This window comes from Salmo trutta, chromosome 3, assembly GCF_901001165.1.
Source record: "Salmo trutta chromosome 3, fSalTru1.1, whole genome shotgun sequence".
NCBI lineage: Eukaryota > Metazoa > Chordata > Actinopteri > Salmoniformes > Salmonidae > Salmo > Salmo trutta.
In genome coordinates, this window is record NC_042959.1 from 73,973,864 (window position 1) to 73,993,530 (window position 19,667).

Consider the following 19,667-nt stretch of genomic DNA (forward strand, 5'->3'; position numbering starts at 1 on the left):
AGAGGAGAACCTAGAGAGGAGCAGAGGAGGATCTAAAGAGGCACAGAGAGGAGCAGAGGGAAAGAGGAGGAGCAGAGGGAAAGAGGAGGACCTGAAGAGGGACAGAGCGGAGCAGAGGGAAAGAGGAGGACCTGAAGAGGGACAGAGAGGAGCAGAGGGAAAGAGGAGGACCTGAAGAGGGACAGAGAGGAGCAGAGGGAAAGAGGAGGACCTGAAGAGGGACAGAGCGGAGCAGAGGTAAAGAGGAGGACCTGAAGAGGGACAGAGCGGAGCAGAGGGAAAGAGGAGGACCTGAAGAGGGACAGAGAGGAGCAGAGGGAAAGAGGAGGACCTGAAGAGGGACAGAGAGGAGCAGAGGGAAAGAGGAGGCCCTACAGAGGGACAGAGCGGAGCAGAGGGAAAGAGGAGGAACTGAAGAGGGACAGAGAGGAGCAGAGGGAAAGAGGAGGACCTGAAGAGGGACAGAGAGGAGCAGAGGGAAAGAGGAGGACCTGAAGATGGACAGAGAGGAGCAGAGGGAAAGAGGAGGTAATAGAGAAACAAAAAACAGAAGAAATAGACAGCACAGTAGAGTGAAGGAAAGTAATGACAGCTGAGAAATAAAAGAAGATGGACAGAACATTTAGAAAACATTAAATAGGAAAGCAAAATAAAAGACAGAAAACAGAAAAAGATTAAATTGGAAATTAGTTCTTGCTTAAAGCAAACAGAGATAGAACTCACAAGTCAGGTAAAATAATCAGGAGGTTGTAATGTTAGTATTAGCAAATAGTTCATGTTAATAGAGAAAGTATTTACCAAAGTGTAGAGCGAAGCAGAATTACAGAAATGATCAAAGACAAGAAATGTAAAAGTGGCACAGCTAGATGACTACAAGACAGCTAAGAGGACAGTGTGTAAAAAGCAAAAGGAGAGTTTAGAAAGAAAGAGTAAATCTGAAACAATGAGGAAAGAATTGGAGAATATCAGTAGCAGAGGAAAAGTGGAATAAAATTCAAAAACAGAAGTTGGGAAAAGGAAAAGCAATATTGTGTAAATAGAAGACAGCAAGAGGAAAGATGAACCTAGAAAAAGGACAATTTAGGGGAAAATAAAGGAGAAATGCTGTTGGGAAAATAGAGAAGAGGACAGCAGAAGTAAGAGCGAGGAAGGTAACATTACAGTGAAAGAAACTAGGAAATGTACAATTTAGAGAAATACATGATAAGATACAGAGTCAAGATGGTGAGGAAATTATTTGAAAGCATCAAAGCAGAGAAATAAAGTTTAGAAAATGAAGACAATAGTGTCAGTAAAGAAGAAGACAAAGGGTGAAGAAAGAAAGCCTTAAGATGAATACAGAAAAGGTGAAACGGATCGAGTGAAGAAACACGAGAAACAAAATTGCTATTAGATTGAAAGAAGGGGAAATTATAAATCTGATAGCCATGCATAAAGAAAATAGGAAAATAAAAGACTTGAAAGCAGAGGAGTTTGAAAGAGAGAGAGCAAGAGATAGAAAGAGGACAGCAGAGTAGAAGTAAAAAGGCATATTTTTCCATATTATACATTTTTACTAGATGTACAAATACCCTGATGAAGGCATCACAGTCAAACCGTTGTTGAAATTGAATAATACCATGATAAAGTGTGACTTTACTTTCTATTTCAAATTGATATTGTAGGCATGGTTAACTAACCCTCAATTATATCTCGTAGGGTTAAGGTTAGGGTTAAGCTCCCCTTAGAAATAGTGAGAAAAACCAGAACAACAACAGTAAAGCTTGGAAAGAGAAGTCTTTTTCCACTTCCAAGAAGATAGGAAAACGAAGCAGTAAAGAAAGAGGGGGAAATTAGTATACAAAAACTAAAGCTGAACTTTGCATAAAGAAGAGGTTTAGCCCATAGGTTGAAACACACGCAGTAAGACCACACACTAAAGCAAGGCAGGCACAGGGCTGGGTGTCTAGGTACTATACTGTAGCCCCTCTAGGACCACACATACAACATTTGAGATACTAAACTCAAATATGAAGTTATATGCGCTGATCTTACATTAAGATTCAGTCCATACAGTACAAAGGTACTGAACCATAAACAGTTGCATAAACATATGCAGACAGTCATTTCTGTAAAACACTCACAACCTTTTTGCACTGGTATCAGTCAGCCTCAAAACTTACAGTTATAGTTGAGAAAAGGAACACTGAGAATATGTTTGAGCAGAAGGGTAAAGGACTGCAAAAAGAGGCATTGAAAAAGAGAAAGGAAAATGACATGAATCAAAGAGAGGAGAGGAAAGGGAAAAATAATCAATGTTTTATTGAGAGGTCAACAGCAAATAAACAACAGTGAAGCTAAAGTACAGGATAGAGAAGGAGAGATGGACCCATAGAAATCATCTGATTCTTTCTATGGATGGAACACAGATTCTCAAACAGAATGGAGAGATGCAGGCGAGAGAACAGGAAGAGGAAACCAGACACAACGTCATAGAGTTTAACAGGACAGAGGAAATAAGGGAAAGCACCATAGAGGTTACAGGCTCGTCAGGCAGAGCGAAGTAAAACCCAGAATGAGGCTGCCATAGAAAAATGATAAAGTGGGTTAGGGAAGTTTGTCGAATAGCTAGTATTTAGCATTGAGCATTATGTAAGCAGAGAGAAGATGGATAGAAGCTCAACAATGAAAATAAGAAAAAATGTTTTGTTACAGTTAATTTGTTGACAGAGAAGTAATGGCTCCTGAATGCTTTTTTGACAAGTGAAACATTTTTAGAATCAGAGGTAGATTGTTAGGAAAGCAAAAACATACGTACATTTTATGCAAATTATAGTTTTAGGGTTCTAGAAGCATTTAAAAAAAAGATTACTGTGCACATTAACAATACCAGTGACATTGCTGTCTCTCATAGCTTGTGCTTTGAATATTGATGTCATCACATACTCCCACACACAAGCCCACACACACTTCAACGTCCTCAAACATCATTGACAAAACCAGTGTCATCAAAAATAAGTAATTTAACTGTATAAAATGTCATTGTACTCTACAATTTGACTCTTGAAAAGTCAAACGCTCAGACGTTGATCAAAACCTTTTTTACAAAGGTCACCATGTAGAGAAATCAGTATTGTTGTGCCACTTGAGTTGCAGTATTGCACCATGAAGTCCAGCCAATGAAAAATAAAATGGCTCACATTCAACTCTCTCTGTTAGAATAGTGAAAGAGTAGCTTATAACCCAGGTACGGAGGCAGAAATCTTTACATTCTTAAACCCTGGAACAAATCAGTGGCACAAACAATACAAATTAAGTGTAAAATAAAGGTTTTAAATAACTGCCTATACATTAGATCAGGCTCTTTATCCTATATGTATTCTCTGATAGAATAAATAGTGAAAAGCTACTACAGTATTTACACGTCCAGTCGGTTGGATTTGACCGTCTCCAAGTGGAGGGAGTCAGACAGGAGGTGACACAGAGCTCAGTGATGTCATAACCTGTCCTGCGTTGTTGTCCTGGGACTGGCCAATCCCGGAAGAGGTGGCGGGGTCACAGAACGGCTTCCAGGCTCCCATTGGGCAGCTCAGTAAGGGGTGAAGCGGTTGTATCCTCCTCTGTACAGACTGGCCTAGAAATAAGTAGAAGATATGATAAATTATGGTGGATCGGTGCCCACTGGCGGGTTGAGACTGATTCCTTTTTGAGGCTCGATTAAAGTCTGTCTCGTGGCTAGAAACAATGGTCTGGATGACTTAGTGGGTCACATGAACACTTTAAACGTTGGTATTGCTTATGAGTATTAAAGAGGCTCACCATTGTTCCGACGCCGTATGTTGCCGTGGGTCCCACTGAATGGTGGTAGGGATCCGTTGCAGCAGCATAAACTCGGCCATATCTGATGGACAGACAAAACAAAACCCCAAATGAGAAAACATACTAAACCAGCATGGTCTCATAGACTAGACGTAACATAGTTAACAAGAATCTGGGACACTCAAGTTAGTATGATATGTAACGTTTGGTACAGTTACATAAGACAGAAGGTTACTTAAGGCAAAACGAAAAGGAGGGTGGTTGGTCAGGGTGGATGGTTGGGCGTTTAACGCAAACGTCATGTTCGAATTTCGTCACGGACAACTTTGGCATTTTAGCTAGAAACTTTGCAACTACTTACTACTTTTTAGCTACTTTGTAACTACTTTGCATGTCAGCTAACTATTCCCCTAATCCTTTAACATAACTCCTAAACCCTAACCTTAACCCTAGCCAATGTTAGCGTTAGCCACCTAGCTAACGTTAGCCACAACAAATTGGAATTCATGTCATGCATATTGCAAATTCTTAACATATTGTACAAATTGTTGTCATTTGTAACATATCATATGAAATGGATGATGGACATCCACAAATGAATACATACCATTCCAAACGTAACATATGATTCTAATTTGAGTGTCCTGGATTTTCATTCACTATGTCCGTCCAGGTTACTAAACAGTTGTGCTAGTATTGTGTTAGAACTAACAGTGAGGCCCCATAGACCAGACTTGAAGACCACAGAACCTCAACATTAGAGTGCTGCTTATCTCATGTTCTAAGTCCCTTTTTGAAGGAAAGTCACATTGTCAGTCATTGGGCGCTGCTGCTCACCCATCACTGTATGTTGCTGTGGCAGCGGATGGTGACTGGGCAACTCTGTACGCTGCAGGATACCCGCCCTGATAGGGAAAAGACATTCAGAGACAAGGTAAGCTTTTAGCTAAACACAAGGTAGACAGCCTGAAATAAGCTGAAATCAGAAGAAAAATGTCCACTTACATAGACTTCAGCTCCATATAATCCATCTTGGTACAGCACACTGAAAGGAGACATTCTATCATTCACACATTAAACAGTGAAAATGAAATCATTTACTTACACTCACAATGGAAATGGTTATTCATTTTAAAATATATTTTTTGAAGATAGAAATGATCTTACCCAGGGTAGGCGGGCATGGCAGTGGGTGCGGCTGCAGCAGCTGAGCGAATTGTGTTGTAGACAGCCCGGCCCCGCCCACGCAGTGGTGAGCCCCGATAGGCCAGGGTGGGAGCAGCAGCTACGGGGTAGGGGAAACTGGCAACTGAGGAGAGAGAGAAAGAGAGAGAGCTTACAGTACCCACTAGGATATGTACTGTAGCCACCCTGCCTTTATAAGCAGGTTTATTGACTACCCCAAGGGAGCATGCTTTCTTGGAGCCATCGATAAGAGAGATTGAGTATCACAGGTGGGATCTGAACCCGGGTCTCCCGCTCGGGAAACCCACGTCTTAACCATTAGACCAACATAGTATTCCTCCTTGGTGATGAGGTAGCAAGGCCTCAACACAAGAGTCTGACTGACCTCCGCTACAAGGGGTCATGAATTCCGATTGGGTTTGATAGGGATACAGTACTAGAACATATATTACAAGGACAAGCTAATATTGAAGTAATCAAACTCACCCGAAAACTCACATTGAAACTCACCGGTGTAGAGTTCAGGTGCATACATCGCTCCCATGACAGGGTTGATCTTCCATCCAGGGGCTACAGACAGAGAGACAGAGAGACAGAGAGACAGAGAGAAGGAGAGAGAAGTTAAGAGAGAGGAGAGAGAGAAGTTAAGAGAGAGGAGAGAGAGAAAGAGAGAGAGAGCCAGAGAGAAGGAGAGAGAGCGAGAGAGAGAGAAATAGAGAAAAGGAGGGAGATGTTGAGAGAAGGAGAGAGGTTAAACAACAAGTAAAGGAAGAAAGAGACAGTGGAGATCATGGAGATTAAGGGGAACACACAGATACAGTTCAGAAGTACAGAGTGCATGTCCAACCCCTCCCACATGCCACGGAAAGATGTGTCCAAATAACTTTAGGTATCTTACTTGAAACCTCACCATTCACAAGAGTTGTTTGGGGCTTCTTTGTGACGATTCTGGCTGTAGCATTGTTCACCTGCACAGACAGAGGGTACAATTTCTTAGACAGACAGACATATAAACAGATATTCAAGATAGACATACTATAGATAGTTATTCCTCACTTCAACCTTCCTCCCCTCAACAATCGTTCCATTCAGTTTTTCCCTCGCTCGGTCTGCCTCCATTGCGCTCTCAAAGGTCACGAACCCAAAACCCTGAGAGACGGAAGGAGAAACATTTCTGATTGTCCAACTTGTCATTGTCTTGGTAAGGCAAAAAACAATAGGGCAACCAGGTTTCATTCGTTCAGTTTGTAATTTCTGATATTGAGTGGTCTCTCACCTTTGACCCTCTCTCATTAAAGATAATCTCCACATCCAGGATCTTGCCAAATTGCTGAAAGACAAAACCAGATCACAATCTTGTCCACAGGTTATCACTGAGGTTATAAAAGATTACATAATGTTTCGTAGAATAATAAACCTGGACATAACCACTAGTTGTGTCTCTCACCCCAAACATCTGTCTGAGGTCCGGGTCTCTGAAGCGGAAGGGGATGTTGGAAACATGGAGACGCTTGGGCTGGGCCTTGCCTGACCCCTCCTCATCGCTACCACTTCCTGCTCCGCCCCCTGATGACACTGACACGCTCAGAGCCTGGGAGTCAGAGGTCACCGGAACCAGGGCATCGTCCTGGGAGACAGAAGAGGAAGAGGAGAGGAAGAAGAAGAGGAGGAAAAGGAAGAATAGAGGAGATGAGGAGGAAAGAAAGGAAGTGAAGGAAGAGGAAAGGAAGGAGAGAAGTGAAGGAAGAAGAGGAGGAAGAGAATAGACAGAGGAAGAGCAGGAGAAGAAGAAAAAGAAGGAGGAGAGGAGGAGGATAGAAGGACAGAGAGCAGGAGAAGGATATAAAAAAGGTTTCAAGGGAAAGGCAGAGAAAGAAGGGGGGAGATTACAGAGGAAACTAAGGACATGTTGCCAATTGGTCCATGCACTTATACACCTCTGAATAGACAACTAATACCATTCAATAGATTCCATTCCAGCCATTACAATGAGCCCGTCCTCCTATAGCTCCTGCCACCAGCCTCCTCTGATGTACATTAACAAAATATTAGGCTACATAGTCATGTTGATTCAGTTATAACAACCAGCCAATACCGAAAGTAACAGCTCCCCCAACAGAAATACTTTGGAGGAACTGTAACTAAATACAATATCATACTGAACATAATTGTGATGAATTATACTTAGAAATTCATAATAACTAGGTAGTTCAGGTGACATAGATTATATAGACACGTAAACAGTAAGCCTGCAGGAATACATTTTCATAATATAATCTCATTAAAATGCCCCCATGCAAAACCATACAGGATATAGTAATGTGCTTCAAAACCAAAACATCCACTATCCCAAAATGCACCACGATGCCAGTGTCTGTCTATTGGTCCTCCAAAAACCAAGGGATTATATGAGTCCAAACAAGAAAATTAAGATGAAAAAAATATTACACCAAAAAATGAGTGAGCGAGAGCAGTGGGGGAGATAGGAGAGAGGGAGCAGAGTGCAATGTGAAAGGAAGAAATATCTTTAAATTGAAAATCAAAGTGAATGCAGGCTTGAAAGAAGTCAGATAAATATTAATGCAAATCAAAATACAGATCCTAATATGCAGAAATGAAAACAGGTATTATTAGCATAATATAGGAAGGCTGATAGAAAGAGATGTGCACAATGTCTTCAGAGCAACGATAAATAATAAATTAAACAAAAAGATAAAGTGACCATGGCAGGAACTTGGGCAAAAAGCTTAGGTTGGGGTGAGGAGTGGGAGCTGGGAGGCATAGTGCCGGGCAGGGTCAAAGTTGAACGTTCTAAATGTCAGTTTGGGGTCACGGTGCTGCTTTTTTCTGCCAAAGGTTAAAGATCATTACTCAAGATTCCGGGGGGGCATGTATTAATAAGTGGGGTAGAAACAGAGGGAGAGGGATAGAGAGACACATTCACGCAGAGAGAGAGAGATAGAGAAAGAGAGAGAGAGAGAGAGAGACAGCTTCACACAAACACATATAGTACATACAGGCTACTGCTGTGTTGTTATATACTGGCTTCCCATGGCAGCATGGTTCACACAAACACCACCTCCTCATCCTCACACACACACACACCAGAAACAGGCTTTGGGGAAGTGGGACAGTGAAGAGAGGGGAGGGGGGAGTGGAAGAAAGGGGTGGGTGGGTTGGGTTGGATGTTGGTGTCATGTCACGATGCAAAATTGATTTCTGAACCTGGCTGATATTTCGGAGGGGGAGGGGTCACCCGTTCGGCCTCCCCCGTTGACCCCACCTCCATGATGTGTGGCGGCGTCTCAACTTTCCCCGAAAATCAGGACGGACCTTGTAAGTCAGGGGCTCTAGTGATGGAATATATAAATGTGGCCATAAAAGTCAGTTATGACATCAGAAAGAGCTGCTGAGGCAGGGAAAAGGACTTCACAGTCACAATGCATTGACCTTTATTCACCATTCACCTCTGTCTTTGTCTAGAGTAATAAGCTACAGTATATAAAACCTACCAGGACCCTGGACATAAACATACATGTTCATAAACTGGGCCTTGTTCCTAATGAAAATACATAAGATCCCATCAAATACATGTCATTTTGTGCTGTAGGCAATATGAAAATAAATAGTAGGAAATATTAAATTGAACCTTGATAACTTACCTAATAACTTATGCCATACAATATACCAAAATACATTTAAATTATAATCCTACATTTAAATACTGTGTTGTTCCATTCTCCTGTGTTTTCTCCTGTAACTTCTCCTTTCTCAACTCTCTTTACCCCAACCCCCTACCAGTAACCCGCTGCATGATTTTACACAGACATACTGCATGTTAACGGCTTTGGGATTACCTGCTCTATTTCCAGATAAATGGGAGAGGGAAAGAGAGAAGGAAAGAGAGAGAGAGAGAGATGGGGGGGATTCACTTTCAAAAATGAATCTCCTCTCAGCTGCCCCTATCTGCTCTGCTGTGCGCCAGAGGAGATTCCCCTACATGGGCACAGGAGTGGAGGTGGGGAGCTAAACATAGAAGTAGCAGGGGCCTCTGTGTGTATGTGTTCCATGTTACTGACAAAGAATTTCCTCAAACTTTGTGTGACATGTTGTCGTTGATTAGAATAAAATCCCCTCCTAGAAATAGGTTACAAACAACATGTGATTCCCCCATACACACATACAGTAGCTACATAATCTTGATTACAAAGTATCTCTGTCTCTCTATCTTTCCTGGACACTATTTCTATAGTCCCACACCTCCAGTCTATCATGTTGTTCTTACCGTGCTAATGGCTGCCAGAGTGTCAGCCCCTTCATGTTGCGGGCCCTGATAGACTCTAAGCTGGTGATGCTCCTGGTACTCTGAGTTGGGGTGGGCGGGACTATAGTCTAGGGGAGGAAGTCTGCCTGCAGGTGTGGGAGGAGCTTGTCCTGGTGGAGGGTATGAGGGAGGCTGGGCATAGACCTGGGGGAGGGTGGGGTCACCACTGCCGGGGCCGGCCTCCTGGCCAGGGCCTCCCTGGGATTGGATGAGAGAAGAGAATCAGTCAATAATCAATCAAAATAACATTGTCATAGTATCTATCCAACCTAGCTGTAGGATAAACCATATTGAAATTGTAATAGTGGGTGACACTTGTTATAAGAAACAAAATAAATCAATTACTATCACCAGATTATTCATGAATTACATTAAAAATAGACCTTTTCGATTCACAGCATACATTCATTGACAATGTGTGACTGCCCATAGAATCATCTCTAATTTAAGCACAAAGACGATGGGCTTCATAAAAGTCATTTTCTCTGAGTCTTTGAGTCTAAATATCACCTGGGAAATGTCTTATGGTTGAGTGGTGCTGGGCAGTTTAGATTTGCACAGCTGGTACAAAACTAGAGGACCTTAAGAAAGATCCACACAACAAACCCATACATACAGTACAGCTCACGGTGATACGTATACTATTCCTTTTGAGTATTCATTCAGGATTCAGCATACTTTGGAAAAGAGTATCTGGCAAATATCCAATACTTTACCACTTATGCCAAAACAGTGCACCTACAAACACTTAATTGTAATGAAAAATCAACTCAGCACAAAACTGATTCCAGACTAATACCTTCAACATCATCATATAATCAATGTACCAAATCCATTCCAATCCATTGATTCTTCAAAGTACCAAAATAAACAGCAAGAAAGCAGAGAGTTCACACAGTGAGGTGACCAGTTCTCACACAATGAAAAGTGATAGTGGTGACACAGACACAACAGGAGAATAGATGATTGTCTTACCCCGTCACTGCATATCTGATTCTCTGGTACATTGTCCAACAACTGCCACATGTTTTAATGCCGGCTTCCACCCGCCCACTACACCAGAAGTTCTACTTAACCACCAATCACATGACAGGAGTGCTGGGGGGAGGTGGAGCTGGGGAGGCTATGCCAGCTGTGATCATTTGTACCTGTCAATCACTTTTAACCGCCCCCCTCCGCACAGAAACACACAAAAAACTTAGGAGCTACACAAAAATGTGTAATTTCTACATTAAAAGCTAATACTGTAGCCGTACTTCAACTTGCCCACTAAAAGGCCACCTCTAAGAATACTATCCTTATTATTACCCTGTAATTGCTGACGTACTGCCTTTTAAATATTCCCATGCCTTGTAAATATTCATATCATTCCAATACCTTCTTTTTGACCAGACTTTGACCAGACAGAGTCAACATCTTTGAAGAGACAAAAGCAGGCAGGAAATATTTGGGTAGCTTTATATCTTTCACATTAAAACACAGTAATAAACCCTTATATCTCTACTCTGAAACTGACCAGAAGTCAACCAGAAGATTGGCAGAGCCATTAGAAGATTTTTATGTTGTCCTTTACAGTTGTAAACATAGTAAGTGTCAAGGCCTATATATCAGACTGGCTGTAATTTAATACAGATTCATGTTGTTCTCTCCAACCTCTTCTCCTCCTCCTCCCTCCTCTCTCTATCTGTCCATCAGCTGTTCCACTCATCGGATGGGGGGAGATAGGACTGATGGTGAAATTGAAGAGGGCGAAGTGGAGGGAAGGTATGAAAGCTGATCTGATCATTTAAACCTTGTATGATCAGCTGATTCTGATATGTAACACAGGGAGAGTGTCCTACATTCTCATAGGTCTAACAAGACAGTGTGGCTACTGCAGGTAAAACTGCAGCATCAATGGTCTTACTATACTAAGATATGAACTAACACTCACACTTGTCTTTTCCTACTAGCACTGACTTTGCTGATAACTTCATTTATTGAAGAACAACGTAGTTGCTATGACTGTGATGTGTGGGTGTCCCACCTAGCTATCTTAAGATGAATGATCTAACTGTAAGTCACTCTGGATAAGAGCATCTGCTAAATGACTAGCATGTAAATGTAATGCTAAATATAAGATATACTATCTTAGTTCACTAGGAGTGGAAAAGGAACACCTTGTCTGTGTAGGTCTCAGATTCTTCCTATCAAACATCAGGGGTTTTAGTACAAAGTACAGGATTTCTCTTCACAGACCACACAGGTGTTCCTCCTATACCTCTGAATTCTTACTTTAGAAATTCCACTAGAAGATGGTCAGGAATGAGACTGATACCATCTTGAATGTATTAGGTCTCTATAGCTTTACAGGCATATCATTTACAAGGTTAGTCACTTAGCAGATCATCTTACATAGTGCTTTCAAATGGGCCAAAACAACAACCATGTAAAAAATCATCGTAAAACCTTTAAAGATAAAATGTTTTTACATGTACTACTCTGCATCCTGTCTGCTAATATTGGAAGGCATGAGTGTTGTATATCTGGGTTTATTCCAGGGTTGACGTATAATAATTCAGAAACTGTCCTTTTAGCTTTTCACATGGCAGATCCTGGCGATCAGTACACACAGTAACTGGGCCATGTTAGAGGACATGTCAACACCGACACACATGCCTGGATTGTGTCCCCCGCCCCACCTCACCCCCCAATATCTGACCTTCCCAAGCTCACACCATACATGGAGTGTCTGATAGGGGGAGATAATAGAATCTATTTGATACTAGCACTGGCCACCTTCACACACTCTCGCTCTCTCTTTGACTCCCACTCCCAGTACAGTATTACATTGTCAGCAAACAAACATTATACACAGTATCTCTCTATGTGTCTCAACTTTATTCCTTGCAGTCTTTTTTTGATTGCCATTTGTTCCCCTCTGTCCTTCCTCCCCCTATTCAGCTGTCAGGTCTCAGGGTCAAAGGTGAGACAGGTGGTTGCTGGGACAGCTGCTGGAGGATTTACACTCCGAAGACGACAGGAAACTGCTGATGTGCCCTTTAAGAGGGCTCATATAGTGGGGGATACAAACGCACAGACAAAAACACTGACTTACCCTATGGCCTACTACATTCACTATGTTTACACTGAGTGTACAAAAAATATTTCCACGACACAGACTGACCTGGTGAATCCAGGTGAAAGCTATGCTACCTAATTGATGTCACCTGTTAAAACCACTTAAGTCAGTGTAAATGAAGGGGAGAAGACAGGTTAATGAAGGATTTTTAAGCCTTGGGACAACTGAGACATGGATTGTGTCGGTGTGCCATTCAGAGGGAGAATGGGCAAGACAAAATATTTAATAACGGGGTATGGTAGTAGGTGCCAGGCGCACAGGTTTGAGTAGGTCAAGAACCGCAACGCTGCTGGATTTCACGCTCAAAAGTTTCCCATGTGTATCAAGAATGGTCAACCACCCATCCAGCCAATTTGGCACAACTGTGGAAAGCACTGGAGTCAACATGGGCCAACATCCCTGTGAAATGCTTTTGACACCTTGTAGAGTCCTTGCCCCGACGAATTGAGGCTGTTCTAAGGGCAAAAGGGGGTGCAACTCAATATTAGGAAGGTGTTCTTAATGATTTGTACACTCAGTGTATATTACATAGAGTACAGTAATATGGAACAGGTAATATGATCACAAACACAGATCGTCAGACATTTTACTCCGCTGGTATGTTCTGATCATAGCACAGTACACTGGTCCTCATCCCCCTACTTAGGCTACACACTATCAGGATATCAGTGTCCCCCTTATCTGCATGACAGGGGAGCCTTCTCTCTCTGTGTTAATCTACTTTTCAAGGAACAGGCTAAAAATACAGGGGCTGTGACACAGAGAGACAAGGAAGACAGATTCCAGACACACATCATATCTGTGCTGGCATTCACCAACGGGTTGTCAGGGACTCTCTCAAACACACACACACTAAAGTATTTCTATTTACTTCGGATCTGGAATCCCTCAACTGAAGCTAGCCAGCTAACCTACCAGCTATCAGTCAGCAAATCATTGCTAGCGGTCATCAGCTAACCTTTAGCTCGGAAAGCTCCCGCCAGTTCGAACAACGTGACTCAAACCAGACCATAACAGACCTATTATTATTATTATTATTTTTTTTCTCCCATATCCCCGGATTCCTACCGCAAACTCTGAACATTTTCATCTGGATCTTCGCAAATAGCTAACCGCAATCCCGGGTGACTACTCCTGGCTAGCCTTTCCATCCCGGAGCAAGCACCAATTAGCCTGAAGCTAGCCCGGCCAGGGCTCCTGTGCTACCACCGAAGCCCACTCCTGGGCTACAATATCCGGACCCCTTCTACTGCCGGCACGGGGCACGGAACCCCGCCGATCCTCTACGACTGGAATACCGACATAATCTGCCCAAGGATTCCAACAGGCCCCTCAGGCGCGACGTCCGCTGAAGGCCCATTCTGCTAACCGCGGCCTACTAGCTACCTAGAGCTACTTGGAACCCTACTAATTCCACGACTGGTCTATCGACGTCACCGCACGAAGAGGCAAAAACAGACTTACCCCCATCGCGACGTCCCCCAAAAGCTAACTCGCTAGCCCCGGTCTGTTAACTGCTAGCTTGCTTGCCCTGGTCTGCTAACTGCTAGCTTGCCTGCCCCGGTCTGCTAACTGCTAGCCCCGGTCTGCCAACTGCTTGCTTGCTAACCCGGTCTGCTAACTGCTAGCTTGCCAGCCCCGGTCTGCTAACTGCTAGCTTGTTTAGCCACGGCCTACTAACTGTTAGCATCGGCCTGCTAACTGTCTGAATTGGCCTGCTAACTCTCTCTAATATCAATATGCCTCGTCCATTACTGTCCTGGTTAGTGATTACTGTCTTATTTCACTGTAGAGCCTCTAGCCCTGCTCATTATGCCTTAACCAACCATGTTGTTCCACGTCCTACATATGCGATGACATCACCTGGTTTAAACGTCTCTGGAGACTATATCTCTCTCATCATTACTCAATGCCTAGGTTTACCTCCAATGTACTCACATCCTACCTTACCTTTGTCTGTACACTATTGCCTTGAATCTATGCTATCGTGCCCAGAAACCTGCTCCTTTTACTCTCTGTTCCGAACGTGCTAGATGGCCAGTTCGTATAACCTTTAGCCGTACCCTTATCCTACTTCTCCTCTGTTCCTCTGGTGATGTGGAGGTTAATCCAGGTCCTGCAGTGCCTAGCTCCACTCCCACTCCCCAGGTGCTCTCATTTGTTGACTTCTGTAACCGTAAAAGCCTTGGTTTCATGCATGTTAACATTAGAAGCCCACTCCCTAAGTTTGTTTTACTCACTGCTTTAGCACACTCTGCCAACCCGGATGTCTTAGCCGTGTCTGAATCCTGGCTTAGGAAAACCACCAAAAACCCTGAAATCTCCATCGCTAACTATAACATTTTCCGCCAAGATAGAACTGCCAAAGGGGGCGATGTTGCAATCTACTGCAAAGATAGCCTGCAGAGTTCTGTATTACTATCCAAGTCTGTACCCAAACAATTCGAGCTTCTACTTCTAAAGATTCACCTTTCCAGAAACAAGTCTCACTGTTGCCACTTGCTATAGACCTCCCTCTGCCCTCGATACCATATGTGAATTGATTGCCCCCCGTCTATCTTCTGAGCTCGTGCAACTAGGTGACCTAAACTGGGACATGCTTAACACCCCGGCCATCCTACAATCTAAGCTTGATGCCCTCAATCTCACACAAATTATCAATGAACCTACCAGGTACCACCCCAAATCTGTAAACACGGGCACCCTCATAGATATCATCCTAACTAACTCGCCCTCCAAATACACCTCTGCTGTTTTCAATCAAGATCTCAGCGATCACTGCCTCATTGCCTGCATCCGTAATGAGTCTGCGACCAAACGACCACCCCTCATCACTGTCAAACGCTCCCTAAAACACTTCTGCGAGCAGGCCTTTCTAATCGACCTGGCCGGGGTATCCTGGAATGACATTGACCTCATCCCGTTAGTAGATGATGCCAGGCTATTCTTTAAAAGTGCCTTCCTCACCATCTTAAATAAGTACGCCCCACTCAAAAAATGTAGAACTAGGAATAGATATAGTCCTTGGTTCACTCCAGACCTGTCTGCCCTTGACCAGCACAAAAACATCCTGTGGCGTTCTGCATTAGCATCGGATAGCCCCCGTGATATGCAACTTTTCAGGGAAGTTAGGAACAAATATACACAGGCAGTTAGAAAAGCTAAGGCTAGCTTTTTCAAACAGAAATTTGCATCCTGTAGTACTAACTCAAAAAGTTCTGGAACACTGTAAAGTCCATGGAGAATAAGAGCACCTCCTCCCAGCTGCCCACTGCTCTGAGGCTAGGAAACACTGTTACCACCGATAAATCCACTATAATTGAGCATTTCAATAAGCATTTCTCTACAGCTGGCCATGCTTTCCACCTGGCTACCCCTACCCCGGTCAACTGCCCGGCACCCTCCACAGCAACCCGCCAAAGCCCCCACCATTTCTCCTTCCCCCAAATCCAGATAGCTGATGTTCTGAAAGAGCTGCAAAATCTGGGCCCATACAAATCAGCCAGGCTAGACAATCTGGACCCTCTCTTTCTAAAATTATCTGCCGAAATTGTTGCAACCCCTATTACTAGCCTGTTCAACCTCTCTTTCTTATCATCTGAGATTCCCAAAGATTGGAAAGCTGCCGCGGTCATCCCCCTCTTCAAAAGGGGGTGACACTCTAGACCCAAACTGCTACAGACCTATATCTATCCTACCCTGTCTTTCTAAGGTCTTCGAAAGCCAAGTTAACAAACAGATTACCGACCATTTCGAATCCCACCATACCTTCTCCGCTATGCAATCTGGTTTCAGAGCTGGTCATGGGTGCACCTCAGCCATGCTCAAGGTCCTAAACAACATCATAACCGCCATCGATAAGAGACATTACTGTGCAGCTGTATTCATCGACCTGGCCAAGGCTTTCGACTCTGTCAATCACGACATTCTTATTGGCAGACTGGACAGCCTTGGTTTCTCAAGTGATTGCCTCGCCTGGTTAACCAACTACTTCTCTGATAGAGTTCAGTGTGTCAAATCGGAGGGCCTGTTGTCCGGACCTCTGGCGGTTTCTATGGGTGTGCCACAGGGTTCAATTCTCGGGCCGACTCTCTTCTCTGTATACATCAATGATGTCGCTCTTGCTGCTGGTGATTCTCTGATCCACCTCTACGCAGACGACACCATTCTGTATACTTCTGGCCCCTCTTTGGACACTGTGTTAACTAACCTCCAGATGAGCTTCAATGACATACAACTCTCCTTCCGTGGCCTCCAACTGCTCTTAAACGCAAGTAAAACTAAATGCATGCTATTCAATCGATCACTGCCCACACCTGCTCGCCCGTCCAGCATCACTACTCTGGACGGCTCTGACTTAGAATACGTGGACAACTACAAATACCTGGGTGTCTGGTTAGACTGTAAACTCTCCTTCCAGACTCACATTAAGCATCTCCAATCCAAAATTAAATCTAGAATCGGCTTCCTATATCGCAACAAACCATCCTACACTCATGCTGCCAAACATACCCTCGTAAAACTGACCATCCTACCGATCCTCGACTTCGGTGATGTCATCTATAAAATAGCCTCCAACACTCTACTCAACAAACTGGATGCAGTCTATCACAGTGCCATCCGTTTTGTCACCAAAGCCCCATACACTACCCACCACTGCGACCTGTACGCTCTCGTTGGTTGGCCCTCGCTTCATACTCGTCGCCAAACCCACTTACTACAGGTTATCTACAAGTCTCTGCTAAGTAAGGCCCCGCCTTATCTCAGCTCACTGGTCACCATAGCAGCACCCACTCGTAGCACTCGCTCCAGCTGGTATATCTCACGGGTCACCCCCAAAGCCAATTCCTAATTTGGTCGTCTTTCCTTCCAGTTCTCTGCTGCCAATGACTGAAACGAACTGCAAAAATCTCTGAAGCTGGAGACTCATATCTCCCTCACTAGCTTTAAGCACCAGCTCACAGATCACTGCACCTGTACATAGCCCATCCATCTACCTACCTCATCCCCATACTGTATTTATTTATTTATTTATTTATCTTGCTCCTTTGCACCCCAGTATCTCTACTTGCACATTCATCTTCTGCACATTTACCATTCCAGTGTTTAATTGCTATATTGTAATTATTTCGCCACCATGGCCTCTTTATTGCCTTAACTTACCTCATTTGCACTCACTGTATATAGACTTTTTTTATTTTGTTCTACTGTATTATTGACTGTATGTTTGTTTTACTCCATGTGTAACTCTGTGTTGTTGTATGTGTCGAATTGCTACGCTTTATCTTGGCCAGGTCACAGTTCCAAATGAGAACTTGTTCTCAACTAGCCTACCTGGTTAAATAAACATGAAATAAAAATAAATAAATAAACACACACACTAACAAAACCACCTGCTGGCACCACTGAGACCTGCAGATGAAATATAACTGCCAGTGTGTCATTGCATTTAAAACCAATGGGTTTGGCCCTATCAACAGTATTTAGGCCTCGATGCAGCTGTTTGCAAACTCATAAATCTCAGACATAAATCTACACTGGCAACCAGTTGCTGTGAACAACCACATCATTTTGCTGTGAACTACTCTGAACTAAACATCATAATTTGGATTATTTTGAAATCTAGTTCAATAAACCACTTTGCTATCATCATCATGACAAACACAAACAGTTTCATTTATAATGTGTAATACCGGGCCTGAATACATTTAATCTGAATGTCCCTTTCCATTTCACAAACAGGCCCTCCAACCTGTTGTTTGTGTCATGATGACATGTCATTCACCGGGCCAGTGATTCAGCATATCCAGTGACTCAAAACCAAACTACCTCAATGACGCTTGAGATGAGAGCCATGTATACAGAATTCAATGGGGACCATGTTTGCACCAACAGCTATGCAGGATAGTTTGCTGATCTCTGTATGTGGCTCTGAGTCTACTGACAGAGTACCAAGAAAAACATCCAATGCTACACACCCGGCCTAAAACATGGTAGGAACAAGGAGAGAGAAGGAAAAGGCAAACAGAGGGATTGAGAGAGAGAGACAGAGGTAGATTACCTGTACTAGGCTGGGGTAACATTGGGCACCCTGGGGATAGACGGGCAGTCCGTAAGGCTGAAGAATCATTGTAGGAGAAGAGAGCATGGTGCACAGCCCGAAAACCACCAGGAGAGGGAACAGTGGGGAGATGGGAGGACAAGAGAGGGTGAAGGGGGAAAGGGAGAGGATGGTATGCTCAGAGGAGATGAAAAAACAAGGCAGTTTGAGTAGAATCCAAGTGATGAAAACACAGAAGGTCCAAGTGAATGAGAGGAAGAGCTGTAAAGTCAGAAGGATAACTGTCAACAGTCAACCTCTCAGCTTTAAAAAATAAAAAAACTCCCTAAACTAAGAAACAGTCAGCCTGTCTAGGTAGGAAGACAGGATATGGCAGAGAAGTTAGAAAGAACACTGCTGTGTGTCTGTCAGCCTGTCAGTTGGTCGGCCTGACAGACAGAAACACATGTAAAGGGTCTCGTTTCAGGGTGTTATAAATAGTCCCCGTCTCTCTCCCTGCCACCTCCACCCCCCCTCTCTCAGTCTGTCAATTAGCCTACTACTAGGTACCATATGCACGCTCTTCTGTTGTGAGCGCACGTGCAACATGTCGTTTGAGTGGGTGTGGTGGTTAGTAGGCTATCACTTTTCTAAAAGCATTAGCTACCCTTACAAAAAAATGAATGAAACAACACACTCAGACTGGTCCATTTGTTGTGTGTACATCTCTGCTCTCTGTCTCCCAGTAGCACTAACAGTGGTGGCTGTCAGAGATTTGTGACAGCTGGGTCTCTTTCACACACACACACACACACACACACACACACACAGCCCTACATACTATGCCGGGCTAACTCACATAACGTTACACATTTTTTGAGAGATTTTCTAAACAATGTTCAATAAACCGAACAGACGCCTACACAACAGCTCACAAAATAATACACGGCATACCTAAGTGATCCAACGTTCATTCCGTGTAGTACATTAGACTAGATAGTTGTATGAAAAGTTAGTTGTTCTTGTTCAGCAAGTAAACAGAAACGGTTTTAGTTTGACGAACAACGCTGTAGTTTTAAAGTTGAACAACAGATAGAGTTGTTTCACCAACTGCTGCTTTGAAGTGGTGTCGTCACATATTTATGGGAAATGTAGTTCGCGGGATCCTTATAAATAAGGAGAGATCCAATTTGACTTCC

At 43.4% G+C, this 19,667-nt stretch overlaps 1 protein-coding gene across 7 annotated transcripts; it reads right to left on the bottom strand.

Annotated features, from left to right (window-relative positions):
- Window positions 1-2,282: 2,282 nt before the first annotated feature.
- On the bottom strand, window positions 2,283-18,865 carry LOC115188903 (RNA binding protein fox-1 homolog 1-like). 7 transcript variants are annotated; one of them, XM_029747774.1, is made up of 12 exons: window positions 18,490-18,865; window positions 9,269-9,505; window positions 6,431-6,610; window positions 6,260-6,313; window positions 6,040-6,132; window positions 5,894-5,951; window positions 5,494-5,553; window positions 4,966-5,107; window positions 4,804-4,843; window positions 4,636-4,703; window positions 3,799-3,880; window positions 2,283-3,613 (listed from the first exon to the last, which is right to left on the bottom strand). In XM_029747774.1, the coding sequence occupies exons 1-12, from the start codon at window positions 18,574-18,576 to the stop codon at window positions 3,569-3,571; spliced, it is 1,146 nt and encodes a 381-aa protein (XP_029603634.1). In that variant the 5' UTR covers window positions 18,577-18,865; the 3' UTR covers window positions 2,283-3,568. The 7 variants fall into 7 exon arrangements, with proteins under 7 accessions (XP_029603634.1, XP_029603623.1, XP_029603606.1 ...); XM_029747763.1 differs by having other exon boundaries at window positions 4,804-4,858; XM_029747746.1 differs by having other exon boundaries at window positions 4,804-4,858; window positions 5,482-5,553.
- Window positions 18,866-19,667: the final 802 nt, after the last annotated feature.